General features: G+C 41.1%; 1 protein-coding gene across 2 annotated transcripts in view; it reads left to right on the top strand.

Annotated features, from left to right (window-relative positions):
* Positions 1-18,329, top strand: part of MNAT1 (MNAT1 component of CDK activating kinase) — a 129,037-nt gene that overhangs the window by 81,028 nt on the left and 29,680 nt on the right. Inside the window, exon 8 of one of the 2 annotated variants that reach the window (XM_073638719.1) lies at positions 8,914-9,007. The exons of the other annotated variant lie outside the window; for it this stretch is intronic. Within the exon in view, the coding sequence (XP_073494820.1) occupies positions 8,914-8,992 (79 nt within the window). The 3' untranslated portion in view covers positions 8,993-9,007. Of the gene's footprint in view, positions 1-8,913; positions 9,008-18,329 lie in introns of those variants that run through there. 2 annotated transcript variants of the gene reach the window in all.

Below are 18,329 nucleotides of genomic sequence, written 5' to 3'. Positions count from 1 at the left end.
GATGTCAAAAGTTTTACCCATGAGACATTACTTTATACTGAAGGATAAGAGTCTTCTTAAAGACATTTTTGTTGCCAACATCTCAAAGATGATTCACGAGTATGAAAAGTATATTTCTATTTGGCTAAAATAACAAGTTTTACATGTGGAAAACCGAGCAGAAGACCTTGTAAAAGAAGCTCTTCTAAGCCTTTGAAAAATGGTGGCATTGTCTATGTTTGGTCTGATGACTAGATATAAAGAATGACAAGACCACTATTAACTCAAATGAATGAGAATGTCTTCTGTACACAGACCAAAAATGTTCATGTGATGATGAAATGTGAAAATAGTTACCGCATTTTTCGGACCAAAAGACGCACCGGACCATAAGACACACCTAGGTTTTAGAGGAGGAAAATAGAAAAAAAAATTTTAAGCAAAAAATGTAGTTATGATGCCCTGTTAAGGGGGAGGGGGTCTGCTGCTGACACTGTTATAGGGGTAATGTTCCCCAATTCGGTTAATATCCCCCATCCTGGTATATATGGCCCCCTCCTTCCTGTTATACCTGGCCCTTATCCCCATCCTGATATGCATGGCACCCCGATCCACCATCCTAGTATGCATGGCCCCCCTCATCCCTCTTCCTGGTATGTATGACATCCTTCATCCTGGTATGTATGGCCCCCCCTCACACCTATCCTGGTATGTATGGCACCTTCATCCCTCTTCCTGGTATGTATGGCACTCGTCATCCCTGTTTGTATTGCCCCCCTCATCCTGGTATGTATGGCCCCCCTCATCCTTGTATGCATGGCCCCACTCATCCTTCATCCCTGTATGTATGGCCCCCTTCATCCCTGTATGTATGGCCCCCTTCATCCCTGTATGTATGGCCCCCCTCATCCCTGTATGTATGGCCCCCCTCATCCCTGTATGTATGGCCCCCTCATCCCTCTTCCTGGTATGTATGGCACCCTTCATCCCTGTATCTATGGCCCTCTCATCCAGGTATGCTTGGCACTCCCTGATCCCCTTCGCGATGCACAAAAAAAAACCCAAACAATTATTCTCACCTACTCTCTCCTCCAGCTCTGTGTCCTGCTCTGCTGCCTTAATAGTCACTGCTCCCCATGCCAGGACTGCGTGCGTGGGGAGCAGTGACCATTCATTCTCCCTAATAGTGCACACGCTGTAGCTGCAGCGCTGCTCCTGCTGCGCTCGGCTGTCAGCGTGCCCGTTATTTAAAGCCCATGAATATTCACCACACCCATGGGAGTGGGGAGCAGTGAATATTCATTTTCTTTAGTAGAGGGCGCAATGTAGGCTGCAGCAGACAGCTGCTGCCTCGTGTGCCCCACTCATCCCATGCTGTTGCTATAACCCAGCCCCCCCCCCTCCCACCACCACCACCACCACCACCACCCACAGCCACTGCAGAACATATGTTCGGACTATAAGACACGCCCCCCACTTTCCTCAAATTTTGGAGGAAAAAAGTGCGTCTTATAGTCCGAAAAATACGGTATATATAAAATTTATGTTTGGGATTCGCCAATAGGTAAAGAAAACCCAAATTGTTGCATTTGCAATTAAAGTGGTCCTCTCCGCACCTCTGAAGAGGTCCAACCATTGTGGCACCTAAGTCTATCCTAAGCCAGTCCTTTTCTCTTTGAAAGTTTTTTGTACATTAATTCTGTCCTCCTTCTCTTTGGTGTCTCAGGCACATAAGCCTTTATCCAGTATGGGTATGGTCTTTAATGTGTTCTATCTGACTTAGTGATGGACCTGCGATCTAACCATTTCCATCTGTCTTCAGACCATTGACCTTTTGATACCTGATCAATCCCTGGGTGAAGTCTTTACATACTTGCGGTGCTCACTGTTGGATTTGCTAAGCCGCTACACACCAGATGTTAGGCGGTTATTGAACCCTTATTTTAAACATTTTAATGTGGATTATAGACAAAACATGCGAGAAGGGTAATTCAATCACCAGCTCGCACGGACCAGAGGAGGAAGTATCTGTTACGTAGGAGAGCTGAAAATCGTATGCATGTTGTAAAGTGCGACAAGAGCTCCAAAAGCCTCCATGCTGCATAATGATGAGTTCCCCTGAGCAAAGACCCTTGAAGGCCAATTAGTCTCTTTACTATAAACCACATTAGACAAACTAAAGATGCAGAAAGATACATTGCACTTTCTCAAGTATAAAAACTATGCAGACTGTTGCTAAAATGGCAATTGATTTCTTGGGAAGTCTTGCCACTGTGACCTTTTTCGGAAGACTAGCGGTTCTTTGACAACCCCATCCCTCCTTAATACCTGTCCCACGCAAAATGGTTAATGGTGGCCAAGAAAGAGATACGGAGGAGAAAGCCAGCTCGGCAGGCTCTCTCCATAAAAGTCTGGGAATTTTAGGGGAACATCTGAGCCACGGCGCCATATATCATGACTGTATATAACTAAAAAATTGGTCCTGGCCACTGTTTTTTTTTCCCCCGCTGTGATTCATGCACTTGAGTTCATCTATAGAGCTGGATATTCGCTTTGGCTGTCTCTGTAGGCTTCTTCGGTGTGCACTTCTGCATATATTTGGCCGCTTAGTGAGTCTTTGGAAGAGTGATCATACCTCTGTTTTCTTTTTGTATGACCATCAAATATTCTCTGCGGCATTCTCATTCTCAGAAGAATTCCTCACATTGTTTTATGTTGGTCTGTGAAAGTGCTTGAGTACAATGTTTTTGGCTTTGCTGGTTGTAGGCCTTTATACATATTCTCTGAGTGTTTCAGTCTTTTAAGAGCTTCAATGACTTTAGCAGAAGACTTACATCCAAGACGACGGTTATACGATACTGCGTAGGATGTATTGTTGAGATCCTGCTGCTATTTAATTTAATAATATATTTTGATACGAGGAGTGGAGTTTGGAGACCATATTTGCTGGTCCATTTGTTCTCTTTCAAAGGTTTAACAATGAGTGGTTTTATTTAGGAATCGGTCCTGGCAGTCTGCTAACATGTTTATAGCCCCAGCATGCTAGTGCGGAGTAAGGACGAGTACTTGACATCAGTGAAGAAGGGTTGTACCTGTGCCCTATTGGGGCATATTGGTTAGTCGCTAATTAGAGGATCAGATGTCTTCTAGGTTGTGTAGATGTAGACTTGGTTACTGAGTTGATGGGTTGGTTAATAATGCCAGGGCAGTGCTATGAGAAAACCAGCATTTGTCCCTTTCAAAAGTGACTACAACTATCTCCGAAGGCAGAATGTTTTAAATAATAGTGAATTCATCTGTTCGGAAACTCTACTGAAGTGGCTTGAGCTCCATTTTTCTGTTATGGAGCTCCAAATCCCGTGCAAGGGCACATATCTAAAAAGATAACATTTTAGCCTCCTGAGGCCACCACTGTACGGAGCCTACCACTTTCTATTGAAAGGGGTTTCTTTTTTTTTTTTCTTTCCAAAATTTATTTTAAAATAGAGAATGTCAATAAATAGACACCATTAAGCTAATCTTGCACCATCGATCTGGTGGTCCACGCCAGTCCTGCAGTGATGTTACACTATTGATGTGATCACTGCATTCAGTCACTGGCCGCATCTTATTGTATGGCACAATGGCCAATGATTGGCTGCAGAGGTTATATGAATGATAAACACAACTTAAAACTACCCTGACTCTATATCTTCTTTCAGCTGGTAATATCTGGCAGGTTGGAACCTTTCACAAGCAGGAGGCAGGGGAGACAGACTGAGGCTGCATACGAAGACTTTGCAGTCTGAGTCAGATGACAGCAGCTCTATGTCATTTGTATAAAGCTGCCAGCAAATGTTATAATAATATCGGGTAAGCCTGCCAACTTTGGCAGTACCTACCAGCTTTTTAATGTGTAGAAGGTCCTCCTAACATTTCCTGGTGGCAAATGTCTGAAGAAAGGAGGACTGGGCAGTCAGATGTCAACATGTCAAATCCTTTTATTCTCAGGGTGGAAAAGGGGAGCTAGTCTACCACCAGAAGTGTCTGGTACTGGCTTCTTACGCTGAATTAGCTCTGAAAATCCAGAGGAATAATTGGAAATATCGGCTGCATTATAGGAACCATATGAGAGGGGAAGTGGCCAAGGTGGCAAATGACTTCTAAATGGGACATCAACTAAAAAAAGTAATCACAAGAGCCGCTACTACAACATTAGTAGGGGTCTGTTTGCTGAGACCCTCGCCAATCATCAAAATTATTTAAATGGAATTGCAGTGCACGTGTGTACGGACGCTCAAGCCATAGGACTGCCATCATTTGTACACATTTGCTATCGGAAAATGGAGTTAGAATATCGTAAAAGTCATTGGCGAAGAATTTTGGGATCAAAACTAAGTAGTGGAATTACACAGTCGTCCATCTGCTGATTTTGCAGTTGGATATGATTGTCCACAAATGCTGAGGATGTCTGTTCCAAGCGAATAATTTTATCGATTTTATATAATGGTTAAATAAAATACCAAAGCGCATCGTTGCCCCTCTGCCCTGCCGCCGGCGAGTCAGGTGCCGTCCCTGCCCTATATTATGCGAGCAGATCGTAGTTCGCGGCTGCGCACATGGTTCTCTTTAAGTATAGTAGACCGTATGTAAAACTCAATTTTTCTCCCAACCAGAAATGACAAAATGTGATGAAGTAAAGCCAACAACAACTTTTCCGAGCCGCCAGCAAACTATTCTGCACCCACAAACACAATAACCGTAATCTCGCAGAGCTGCCTCCTGTAGGACATGGGTTCCTGCAGAACTTCTCTGTCAATGCTATTAGACACTGGAAATTAAAGGTAGACCGCTTATGAAGCGGAGACATTTTTCTTTTTTTTTTTTTCTCCGCCCACCTGGGGGGGTATTGGTGTGGGCCCTGTAACAGCAAGGGGTCCCAGGAGTGCGATAAATGCACAGAATATGGAAAATGTTGAAAGAAGCCTAGAGGAAGTCTGCTCGCATGGTGTAGTTAGTTATATTAAAACTTGGCTGCTGCGAGAGCACACCACTAAATTAACCTCAAAAGCTGGCCATGACGGCAAAATATCCATAGTAATTGTTTTTGTTGGCTTTTACCTTCAATATTAACTCATCGATCTTTACATGAACCTCTGCGCTTGGAATGCTCGTCTGGCCGAGTTTTTTTTTTTTTCCCCAATTTTTTTTTCCTCTTCAAACTTTTTTCTTTTTTTTTTTTATGTAATCATGGAAAAATATGTTTCTGCTCGAAGCAGTTGTCAAACAAGTTTCTTTCATCGACAATCAGACGTAAGGCAGCTGAATGGAGCTGTTTAGTCTGGACGGCATACCCAGGAGATTACATTCACTGTAGGAAATGTAATTATACAGAATACTCTTATTTGGAGGGTGGGATTTAAAATTTGTAAATCCCATTGTTTATCCCGTATGAATAATATCGTATCCAGGACATTAAGTTAAAAAACAAATGGGAAAGTCATTTTTATTATTATTTTAATGTAGTGCATGGTAAAATACTTGAAGAAAATGTAAAAGAAAAATAATTAACTTTTGGAAATATTTACTCTCAGTACATGAAGTATTGTCTTTCATGATGTTGAAGTCTTTCCTGTATTCATGCGGATTCTTTTACTCCCAAGTAATTATGTCTCGGGGGACCACCACATTTTTATGCTTAGGTCCAAAAAAAAAAAGAAAAAATGCTGCGTTCATCAATTTTTTTTTCTACAAACGAATTTTAACCTGGGAGGATTGATGCATCTGATCGCAGGATTTATTTTCTGTCACTTATATGTTTTAAGTGTGTTTAATGCCTTTTATTACCAGTGCTTGTCACCATTATGATGTTTATTGCCTTAAATAATCAGAACAACATTTATGCATAAATTTATTTCATTGCTCAGCCTCAAAGGGAAATGGACACACACTCCTCCAAGATCATAGTAGGAAAAAGGTGATTTAAAGGGAAAGTCCTATGAGTTCTGCCTAATGCAGGTCACGCTCTATTATGATATATAATATGACTTCTATATTTGTGCTGTATGAATTCCCATCAGCCTCAGGACTAGGCATAATGCAGTCTATGGCTACTTGGAAATGTATAGTAACATAATAGCCCACAGAAATCAATGGAGCCATGCTGAAAATGCTGTTCAATACAACTATGTAATCCTCAGGACTTGATGCATTGTCATAGTAGGAGCTGCCTGAATCAATAGGGGCGTCTGTCCAAATGACACTACCACTATGCTAATAAGTTACTTCTATGGTCCCGGTTGTCATCTGGCTTATCCTGCCCCATCTGAGCCCTCTGGATTCTTCCGTATTCATGAGACAGAGTCTAATATTGCCCATGTTCTTCATTCACCGCTTTCTTTATATACTTAATTTTTTTTTCACTATTTTTATGTGACGGTACTGTTCAAAAGTTTTAGACAGGTGTGGAAAAAAAATTGCTGCAAAGTAAGAAGATTTCATAAATAGTGTTAATAGTTTATCTAATACAATACAAAGTGAAAGAACAAAAGAAAAATCTAAGTCCCATCAACATTTGGTGTGATCAACCTTTGCCTTTAAAACAGCAGCACTTCTTCTAGGTACTTGTACACCGTTTTTGAGGAAATCTGCAGAGAGATTGGTCCAAACCTCTTGGAGAACTAACCACAGATCTTTTGTGTGTGTGTGTGTGTAAGCCTGTGGAAATCCTTCTGACTCTTCATGCTGAGAAATACAGGCCGAAACTTTCCCATCATGCAGTGCCATCAGGGAGGTGTCTTATTTATTCCAAATTTATACTGCCGCAGAACAATGACCCCAAACATCCAGCCAATGTCATAAAGGGCAAGAAGTAGTTCTGGAAGTGATGATACGGCCCCCATAGAACCCTGATCTCGCATCCTCCAGTCTGTTTGGGACAAGGACTGACTGGGACTGAAATTCAACCCTGCCATTTGAAGGCACACAGGCCCATGGTGTCCCTGCACCCGATCCTTAAATGGGATTATCTATTACTAATAATATCCCCGCCTGGAGATGATCAAGATTTACTACAAGACCAATATTTCTAATAATACCGCCATGTAAGATTGAATAATAATACCACCATAATAATATAGCAATATATCAGACAAATACCAACAAACCATAACCAAATATTACTAGCATATACAGTATTGATAACACCAATATTCCACCTAACAGTCCCCTATATAGTATGATGATCCACCCCACAGCCACATATATAGTATAATGGTCACCACAACAATCCCTTATATAGTAAGGAGGCTGTGGGGTGGACCATCAATCTAGTATAATGGTCCCACACAGCCCCCCAAAATAAAAATATAAATCCTTATACACACCTAATCCAGACTCCTTGACCTCCGCAGCCTCCACCTAGTCTTCTATCCAGTGTCAAATTGTACTCTGGCGGTGTGATGCAGTGACGTTATTCCACCGCCGATGTCCCTTCCAGCAGATCGCTGTCAGAGAGGTGGCCTGCGGCCTGCCAGGGTAAGTGATAGAGCACAGAGTCGGTGGCTCTGTGCTTCATTTCAACTGTTAACAGTATCGATGTCCTGAGGACACTGATACTTTAACATCATAGAAGCCAATGCGGCCCATAGCCGGACCGGCCCATCTGGCATTTGCTAGAATTGCCGGATGGCCAGTCCAGCCCTGGTCTGGGATTACATGGAGAAACAGAAGGATTTGCACAAGTCTACATCCACAGAAGGTCTGTGGTTATTTCTCCAAGATTTTTGGAACAACTTCCCTGCCAAGATCTTTGAAACACTGTGTGCAAGTGACCTGATTGTTCCATGCTGTCTGGAAAGCAAATGGCCGTCACGCTCGCTTTTATATTTTGTTAATTGATTAAAAAGAATCTATAAGCACTTCTACTTCTGAAAGCTTTGTGAGGTTGCAGCATTTCTCCACATTTGCCTAAAACTTTTAGAAAATTCCTATACATATGCTGGAATATTGCAGTTTTCACATTGGTTACTAGAACATGAATAAGGAGTCTCCTCTTCCCTGCAGCTGACTTCTCAGACTGGGTCAGCAGAAGGCAGAGACATTAATAACGGTGACACTATACACACGAGGTTCTGTATGCAGCACCTCTGCCCCTCCCTGGTCTATAGGGGCGACATTTACGCCGTCTCTTCCCAAAGACTATATTTGTCTTCTGACACATATGACCCATTTGTCACACACTGCTATGCTATCTATATAGACTGTGGTGGTGGGAAGTGTGTGCCTGCAGTATGGCCGCCCCAGGAAAGTTTCCAAGTCTTCTCCAAACTTATTTACCTCTTGAAACTAGTATAAAATACATGATACATTTTCTTCTTTTCATGTTGTATTTAATTTTCAGCTGTTTTAGGATTTTATTATTAACTTGAAAAACGAATGTTAGTCATGGAAATGAAGTGACATTCTAGACCTGTATTATGTGGCCGTGACATTTGAATCATTTCCTATGAAGTGCATTTAATAAAGCCGAAATTAAAAAAAAAAAAAAAAAATCCTGACGTGCGGCTCAGTCTTAACAAATCACCAAAAGATGTTAAAGGATTTTCTCATCAAACACATGAGCCGTTAATGAAACGAGGTTTAGTAGATGACAAACATGTTTTATTCACCTCATAAGAGCCTCCAATATTCCTCCTCATCCTATGTGTTTATAGCACCCGAAATAAAAGCGGTGAAATATTGCCTGGAAAGAATTCCGATATGAAAGCATTCTTCATTTCACTCCTGCGAGGAAACCGCGGCCTTTCTACAGACTAAAATTCAACCCTTATTATTCTTTGGGTACAAGCAGCTTTAAATGCAACCACATATATTGCCGTCCTTAGGATGGAAGTAGGGAGGAGGAAACATGGTTTTCATTTGGTACAATTTCCTGCGGTTTGTGCTTCTAAACAGGATTCATATTTACACCAGCGAAAGTCGGCAGAAAATCAGTGCGCCATCCAATTTACAGTCGCGGAGGAACGGCTTGTAACTCAGATTATTGAAGGCACCGTCCGGATTCATCACTTTCTGTATTGAATGGTCCACAGAAGTGATGAAGACTGAGAAATAAAGATCTGCAGAGATGGTCATAAAAAAGTAATAAAGCCGCCATGATTTCTATCTGTTTGGTCGTTTGTTTTCCAAGAGACATAATTTGCCGTCTGGGAACTTGCTTTTTGCAGGACGAGTTGTAGCTTTGAATGACGCAATTCATTCTACTGTATCATGTGCTGAAAAATGGAATCAAAATTTCGAGTGGGAATGACATTGGGAAGAAAAAAAACAACAAAGCAAACAAACTGCAATTCTGCCTCTGTTTTTCGGGTTTTGTTTTTAGAGAGATAATGGTGCAGTAAAAGTGACTTGGAACTTGATTCTTCAGGTCGGTACGATTACAGCAACACCAAAAGTGTATAAACAGCGGTTGAAATAAGTATTGAACATGTCACCAATTTTCTAAGTAAATATATTTTTAAGGGTGCTATTGGTAGGAAATTCTCACCAGATGTCAGTAACACATCCAATTCACACAGGCAAAGAAATCACCATACATGTCCATAAATTATGTGTAATAATGAGAAATGACACAGGGAAAAAGTATTGAACACATGAAGAAAGAGATGCAAAAAGCCATGAAAGTCATGCCACCAGCTGAGATCTATCAGTAATTAGAAAGCAATCCTGCCACTATGTGAAAAATAATATCAGCTGGTTCAACTGATGGCCTATAAAAAGGTATCTCATTACTGTCATGCTCGTGGATCATGGAACCACTGCGCCACGGATCAGGGAGAGCCTGAAGGGGCGTAACAGACCACCTGAGTTTTCACTAGAGCCCCTGATGGTGGGGTTAGGCCCAGGTGGACAGATCCCAGTACTGCGGCAGCTGATCCCATGGATCAGAACATTAGAACGGACTAAGAATACAATGCAGGACCCCGGATACAGTGTCTATAGATGTAGCCGCTCATTCAGATGGGCCGAATACTGGAACCGATACTGGCAGTGTGGTATTCAGGCTCTAGGCAAGCCTGTGAAATACTGCGAGAATGCAGTCTAGTCAGATGAGACTAAAATTGAACTCTTTGGATGCCATAATACACACTATGTTTGGAGGCCAAAATGCACTGCATATCACCCCAAAAACACCATACCAACAGTGTAGTTTGGAGGTGGGAACTTTATGGTGTGGGGCAGTTTTTCCGAATATGGCACTGGCAAACTTCATATGATTGACGTAAGGATGAATGGACAAAGGTACCAAAACATTCTTGATAAAAATCTGCTGCCATCCACCAGGATGATGACGATGAAACGAGGGTGGACATTTCAGCAAGACAACGATCCTAAACACACAGCCATGTAAGCTCTAAATTGGTTTCAGAGAAAGAAAATAAAGCTGCTAGAATGGCCCAGCTGATCACCGTACCTGAATCCAATAGAAAATGTATAGTAGAAACTAAAGCTCAGAGTTCATAGGAGTCCACAGGACCTTCAGGATTTGATTAGTATTTGTGTGGAAGAATGGGAGAATCACACCTGAACAATGCCTGCGACTAGTTTCTCCATACAAGAGGCATCTTGAAGCTTTCATCACCAACAAAGGCTTTTATATGAAGTATTAAATTTATTTCAGTAAGCATATTCAGTACATTTTCCCTGTCATTTCTCATTATTAAACATAACTTAATTTAGAAAATTGGTGATGTGCTCAATACGTATTTCACCTACGCTGTGCGCGGGTGTGTGTGTATATACCGTAATCTTTTTTTTTTTCATACACATTTTAGTAAAAAATTCTGGTTTGGTAAAAACCAAATTGGTAAAAAAAAAAATAATAATTTGGGATCTCTATTTTGAGACGTAACTTTTTGATTATTCTGTGAAAGGAGCTTGTGAGTTCTTCATTTCTGTGTTCGAGCTGTAGTTTTTATTGATACCATTTTGCGGTACATACGACATATTGATCTTTTTATTGCATTTTCTCAAGCAACTGTAGTGACTGAAAAACAGCAAAAATTGAATGCTTTTTTTTTTTTTTTCCTGCGTTCAACTAATGTTTTAAACAAATTTTGTTTTAATAGACCAGCCCTTTATAGACCCGACGTTACCAAAATGTTTATTTTTTTATTTCTTTATTTGAAAACTTGCGATTTAAACTTTTAATATTTTTTAAAATGTTCAACACTTTTTTTTTTAAATTTGTTAATCCCCCTTCTCGAGCGGACTTTAACCTGTAGTAGTAGTATATAGTATAAATCGTGGTCTCTTTCGAAGCTCAGCCTATACTGCTCTTGAGTCCGCTTCATACATGCATACCCTGACCATGACGCGCATGGGCAGGGCGCGCAAACAGTTGTGGAGCCATGTGTAGAGACCAGTTTCCACAAGAACCGCACAAATACAACTTGCGTTGGTGGTCATAGATGGTGTAGGGAGTAACATCTTTATGGCATGTGGCGTGACCAGTTAGGGTATGTGCACACGGTCAGTAAACACCGCGCATCAGACGCAGCGCACTCGCGCTGCGTGCAGTCCGCAGCGGCCATATGTTACAGCATAGTGGATGGGATTTATACAAATTCCATGTCCACTATGCGTTCCTGTGCTCCTGTGGATCACCCGCAGAGACAGACATGTGGCGCGTCTTCACAGACTGCAGCATGGCTATTTCTCTTGCGGAGACACTAGTCTCTGCAAGAGAAATTCTATCAGTGCAATGTATAGGATGTGGTGAATCCGCATGTGTTCAATGGACACATACGGATTCACCTGCGTGCAGCGCTTTGGACGCAGCTGCCAAAAAGGATTGTGTGCACATAGCCTTAAACATTACTTATGTTACTTTGACGTCTACCCGCCAATCATCTGATGTGTATGGAGAGCTCCCGAGTGCTTGGACCATTGGAATTTCAACAGCCAATCTTTTTGTTTTCAGGGGAGACTGCTTTCTCCCCTTTATCCCCTCTCCTGAGGGCTCACGTGTACAGGGAAGTCTGGATAGAATGTGGTTTGCTGAGTAAACGTTGGACCGATGGCTATCTCATGTATGGCCAGATTTAGTAGTCCTCCTAACCAGTCTGCAAGAAAGGAAAGAAGAATAAAAACATGTATCACAGCATTTTAACGTTTCGCAGTAGATTTGTGAAGTTCATAGAAAATAACAGAAAAGCATTACAAAAGAAGCCATGATCTTTTATGTTTTGCTCAAGGAAAACTTGAGTGACCGACTTAAGGGAAAAGTCAAGAAAGTTATTTTTTTTTCTTGCCATCATCAAGCAGTTATTACAAGTCATCCGTGTGCTCCCAGCAGCAGTTGCCACATTTTCAGCTACACTAAGGCCTCATTCTCACGTCCGTTTTATGTCAAGTACGAGAAAAACTCTGAGTTTCAACAGTGATTTTTCATCAGTGTTTGGTCCGAGTGTCATCAGTTTTTCACATACGTGAAAAAAATAGTTTCTCCACCTTCTCTTATCTAACAATCTGTGAAAATTGGACAGCACACCGATGTCCTCAGAGTGCTTTTCACCGACTCATAGACTTTCATTACTGATTTTCATCTGACACTGATCATAGTCAGATATGTCTCTGCGATCTTGCTCGGACATCTCTGTATGCAAAAAAAAATCACGGACATGTCAGTGACCCCATTCACTATTATAAGTATGAGTTTTATCCATGAAAACACGTAGAGCACTCGTACGCAAAAAACACGTGTGAATGAGGACTAAGCCAATACCACCTTGCAGGTCAGACTGTGTGCTATGAATTTTAATGATGCAGGGATACAAGACAACATAGATCTATGACCCACAAATCTCACTTCTGTTTTGGTTCTGTGTACACATAGGACTTCCCTATTTGACCAACTTAAATACTTTTGCTTTCTACTGGGTTTTGGCTTCAGGCTGCATTAGGGGTTAAACAAGGCAAAAAAAAAACGCCACCAGCCAGTGAGACAGTCCCCATTTCTAGTGTTGAGTGCAAGTGCTCGTTACTTGAGTTTGTCTAGGGTGCTCTGATAAGCACCGAGTATCGCGGGTGCTCGAGTGACCTGTTCAAGTCCCTGTGGCCGCATGTTTCACTGCTGTTACACAGCCGCAAAACATGAGGGAATAATCTGACAAACACGGACAATCCCCGCATGTTTTGTGGCTGTCTAACAGCAGTGAAACATGCGGCCACAGGGACTTGAACATGTCACTCGAGCACCCGCGATACTCGGTGCTTATCAGAGCACCCTAGACAAACTCAAGTAAAAAGCACTTGCACTCATCACCTAGTATGGATATTAATACTTGTGTATAGTGGGAGTATCCATTATCCCTAATGCTGATTAATAAATATCATATTTGATAGCAGACAAGGCACCGGCCGCAGTTATTAGCCGATTGCCGCCACAGAGCTTCGTTCTGGCACTCCTCCAATCTTGCCAGAATGTCCTTTCCGATCCACCAGCACCGAGTTCAGATCGGAGTCATCTTGAGTGACATCCGAGAGCCGCAGTTACAGTGATTCCCTAACATGCTCCTGTTATCAGGATTGCTCTTTTTATTAGTGCACCACAGTATTACTGCAGCCTGTCTGCGTCCATCCTCTTTTATGATGTCTGAGAGGCTGGGCTGGGGGTCTGCTTAAGGGGAGTTGTCTGACAACACTAGAATATGTCATGAGATAATATCCGAACATCTTGATTTCAGCTGCTTAAAGAAGGCCTCCTCCTCCTATCAAAATTTTTGTCCTCTTAATATATTGCAATCATCATATTATATAGCATAGCTCTGTCTATTTACAATTGCTCATTTTGCCTTTCTGCTTAGTTAATTCTCCTCTTTTCCATCAGGTCTATGGCATCACATGATTAAAAACTGACGAGCTGAATCCTTCTAAGCTCTATGTACAAACAGGAGGTCAATTTCCCCGTATGACTCATGAGTCACTGCAAAAATCTGTGGCAGTTGAAGGAGTGGACAGCTGGGTCCAGGAGTTGAAGAGAGGAATGATTTCTGCAGGGACACGAGATTTCCTCTTTCTACATAGAGCAGAGAAAAGAGAATTAACTGGGTAGAAAGGCAAAATGAGCAATTGTAAGTGCACAGAGCTATATAATATGATGAATGCAATATATTAAGAAGATAAAAGCTTTGATGGAAGGAGTGCTTTTTTAAAGCCAAATTGCTGCAACTCCACTGATTCTGGACCAGTTTTTCTTTCTATGCCCCTCCGCTCCATAGTTTTGCCTCCGGGTAATAAATAGGTAAATGTTCCCTTCAACCTACTGGGCGTCTACTACAGAACTTCTGTCCTAGAGGAGAAAAAGCAAACGCCCCCAGAGAAGTTCTATGTTAGACATCCTGCCAATTGAAAGGGAAATTTATTGATTCCCAGGGGGTATAACTATGGAACGGAGGGGCACTTAAAAAATAAATAAAAACTGTTCCACAATCAGTGAAATATCCAGTGAAAAGTCCATTTTATTAAACTTTTGTACATATTTTTTTAATTTTTATGTATATATATTTTTTTTAGAAGTATACATTTTATTTTTAAAATTATACATATTTTTTGCCTATTTTGTTATTTTGTCTTGTTTCTTTATGTATTAGAAGCCCATGGTAACTTCTTCTATTACTTAGCTGTTTTTTTTATCCAGCGTATTTCCCAACAGTAGTGTCTATGTACCGTATACAGTTATATGAAAAAGTTTGGGCACCCCTATTAATCTTAAGCTTATTGTTTTATAAAAATTGGTGTTTTTGCAACAGCTATTTCAGTTTGATATATGTAATAACTGTTGGACACAGTAATGTTTCTGCCTTGAAATGAGGTTTATTGTACTAACAGAAAATGTGCAATCTGCATTCAAACAAAATTTGACAGGTGCATAAGTATGGGCACCTCACCAGAAAAGTGACATTAATATTTAGTAGATCCTCCATTTGCAAAAATAACAGCCTCTAGTGGCTTCCTGTAGCTTTTAATGAGTTCCTGGATCCTGGATGAAGGTATTTTTGACCATTCCTCTTTACAAAACAATTCCAGTTCAGTTAAGTTTGATGGTCGCCGAGCATGGACAGCCCTCTTCAAATGATCCCACAGATGTTCAATGATATTCAGGTCTGGGGACTGGGATGGCCATTCCAGAACATTGTAATTGTTCCTCTGCATGAATGCCTGAGTAGATTTGGAGCGGTGTTTTGGATCATTGTCTTGCTGAAAGATCCATCCCCTGCGTAACTTCAACTTTGTCACTGATTCTTGAACATTATTGTCAAGAATCTGCTGATACTGAGTGGAATCCATGCGTCCCTCAACTTTAACAAGATTCCCGGTGCTGGCATTGGCCACACAGCCCCAAAGCATGATGGAACCTCCACCATATTTTATTGTGGGTAGCAAGTATTTTTCTTGGAATGCTGTGTTTTTTGCCGCCATGCATAACGCCTTTTTGTATGACCAAACAACTCAATCTTGGTTTCATCAGTCCACAGGACCTTCTTCCAAAAGGAAATTGGCTTCTCCAAATGTGCTTTTGCATACCTCAGCCGACTCTATTTGTGGCTTGCTTGCAGAAACGGCTTCTTTCGCATCACTCTCCCATACAGCTTCTCCTTATGCAAAGTGCGTTGTATAGTTGACCAATGCACAGTGACACCATCTGCAGCAAGTTGATGCTGCAGCTCACTGGAGGTGGTCTGAGGATTGTCCTTGACTGATCTCACCATTCTTCTTCTCTGCCTTTCTGATGTTTTTCTTGGCCTGCCACTTCTGGCCTTAACAAGAACTGTCCCTGTGTTCTTCCATTTCCTTACTATGTTCCTCACAGTGGAAACTGACAGGTTAAATCTCTGAGACAGCTTTTTGTATCCTTCCCCTGAACAACTATGTTGAATAATCTTTGTTTTCAGATCATTTGACAGTTGTTTTGAGGAGCCCATGATGCCACTCTTCAGAGGAGATTCAAACAGGAGAACAACTTGCAAGTGGCCACTTTAAGTAGCTTTTCTCATGATTGCATACACCTGGCTATGAAGTTCAAAGCTCAATGAGATTACAAAAACCAAAAAAGTGCTTTAGTAAGTCAGTAAAAAGTAGGTAGGAGTATTTAAAACAAGAAAATGCTAAGGGTGCCCATACTTATGCACCTGTCAAATTTTGTTTGAATGCAGATTGCACATTTTCTGTTAGTACAATAAACCTCATTTCAAGGCAGAAACATTACTGTGTCCAACAGTTATTACATATATCAAACTGAAATAGCTGTTGCAAAAACACCAATATTTATAAAACATTAAGCTTAAGATTAATAGGGGTGCCCAAACTTTTTCATATGACTGTATATTTTACACAATGTGCTGTCCAAATAAGTGGAGGTGTTGCTCAGGAATACCCTCCATTGCTCTCTTATTCCTGGCCATTTGTCTGTAGGTTTCTGCATAGGTCCCTTGTAGTTTTCCAGAAATAGAAGCGTCCATGGTCAGCATGTCCTTGCCCTTTATATCTTTAGTTGCTGGCACAGGAATTCTGAGTAATGATTTATTACACTATTCAGAGCTGCATTCTTGCATAGCTATATTTTCATATTAGCGTGCTTACTTGTGTCCTCCGGCAGCTGGAGGTGACCAGACTCGTGGCTGCGAGCCCTCCTGTTATGGAGGGGCATTCATCCCCATATTGCAAGATGCAGGTTTCTCCAGTAAATTCATCCTGACACACTGCAGAGATTTCTGTGTATTTTACAATAATTCCATATATCTGAATGCCGCTGTGCAAGGATTTCTGCAAACATCATTCAGATGAATGTGACATTAAAAAATATTTAATTAAAAAATTCCGTGACTTTTATTTGTGAGACTTCTTCCTTTTTTAATTATGACTTCTGCAGGTTGTATTACATGTAAACCAATCGAATAATCCACAACCCCCCTCTATGAAGCCCATAAGCCTGAAAAGGTCTTGTTGGGGTTTAAAGCTAAAGCTGCGCCAGTTTTTCATATTGCAATTGAGTACATTTTTCGAAGTAATCTTATTTTGTTTGATGCAAAAATTTCCTATAAAAAAAAAACAAAAAACACTACAGCTTTCTTGTACATTTTGTAATAAATTCGTTTACTCCTTTTATAAAATAGGGTGAAAAAAATAATTTCAAGCGATCAATTTGGGACATTAAGCTCTTCTTTCCACAGTAGTAAAGCACTAATATAGCTAGTCCCATAGGAAAACATATGTTTAAGTAGCCGATCAACCACTAGAGATGTTAGATGCATGATTACACTGGCATATGATTAGGAATGTGACATTGCATAGAATAAAAGGCAAAAGGAGATGAAAAAAAAAAAAAGTTTTATTAGGCCGCATTCACACGTCCACTTTTAAATGATCTGTGATTTCCGGACTCGCTGAAAGTCAGTATACGGATAAGAATTTCCAGACCAGCCGTGGGTCTCCTGACCAGACTGAACAGTCTTCTAGGCATATATGAGGTTGTTGGGTCCGGACGCCCACGGCCGTATCGGACACCCGTTATATTCACTATATTTGGAATAATGTGACTGGGGGGCCTCCTGACTCTGCATTGACAGATGATGTTTGGGGAGAAAGGATTGAGCATGCTGATCTCTGCTGCCCAACCCTTTTCCTGGAGATAAATGCCACTAGAGGAGTCTGGTGGAGCCGAACATTCATGTGTACAGGGCGCAGGAGAAATAATAGTAGGGCACATCCTTCTTCATATTATACATCTGGCACAAACTGTGTGAAATACGATCGGTCATCATAGTACTTTTCATACATTTGTAGCTAGACTATAATTCCTTCCTCCGTAAAGAAAGAATCTGCCGATCTCTACCCGTCCACGTGTCCCAAAACTGAAATATTCCCATCTTTATAGCCTTTGGATATGCCATAAACGTGCACTAGATATGGGACTTGCATGTATATGAGAACAGGTCACTGATGTCCTCCGCTGTCAGTGGAGAGGGGGTCCACATCCATTTATATCAGAAATACACCCACCTCCACTATGAAAGAATCGGGCGACGGGGGTCCTGTTCTCGACATATCTGCAATATACACTGCTCAAAAAAATAAAGGGAACACTCAAATAACACATCCTAGATCTGAATGAATGAATGAAATATTCTCATTAAATACTTTGTTCTGTACAAAGTTGAATGTGCTGACAACAAAATCACACAAAAATCATCAATGGAAATCAAATTTATTAACCAATGGAGGCCTGGATTTGGAGTCACCCCCAAAATTAAAGTATAAAAAGACACTACAGGCTGATCCAACTTTGATGTAATGTCAAAATGAGGCTC

This window comes from Phyllobates terribilis, unplaced genomic scaffold, assembly GCF_046119375.1.
Source record: "Phyllobates terribilis strain yellow unplaced genomic scaffold, ASM4611937v1 Scaffold_7__3_contigs__length_470593459, whole genome shotgun sequence".
Taxonomy (NCBI): Eukaryota; Metazoa; Chordata; class Amphibia; order Anura; family Dendrobatidae; genus Phyllobates; species Phyllobates terribilis.
This window is presented reverse-complemented; position numbering and strand designations above follow the sequence as displayed.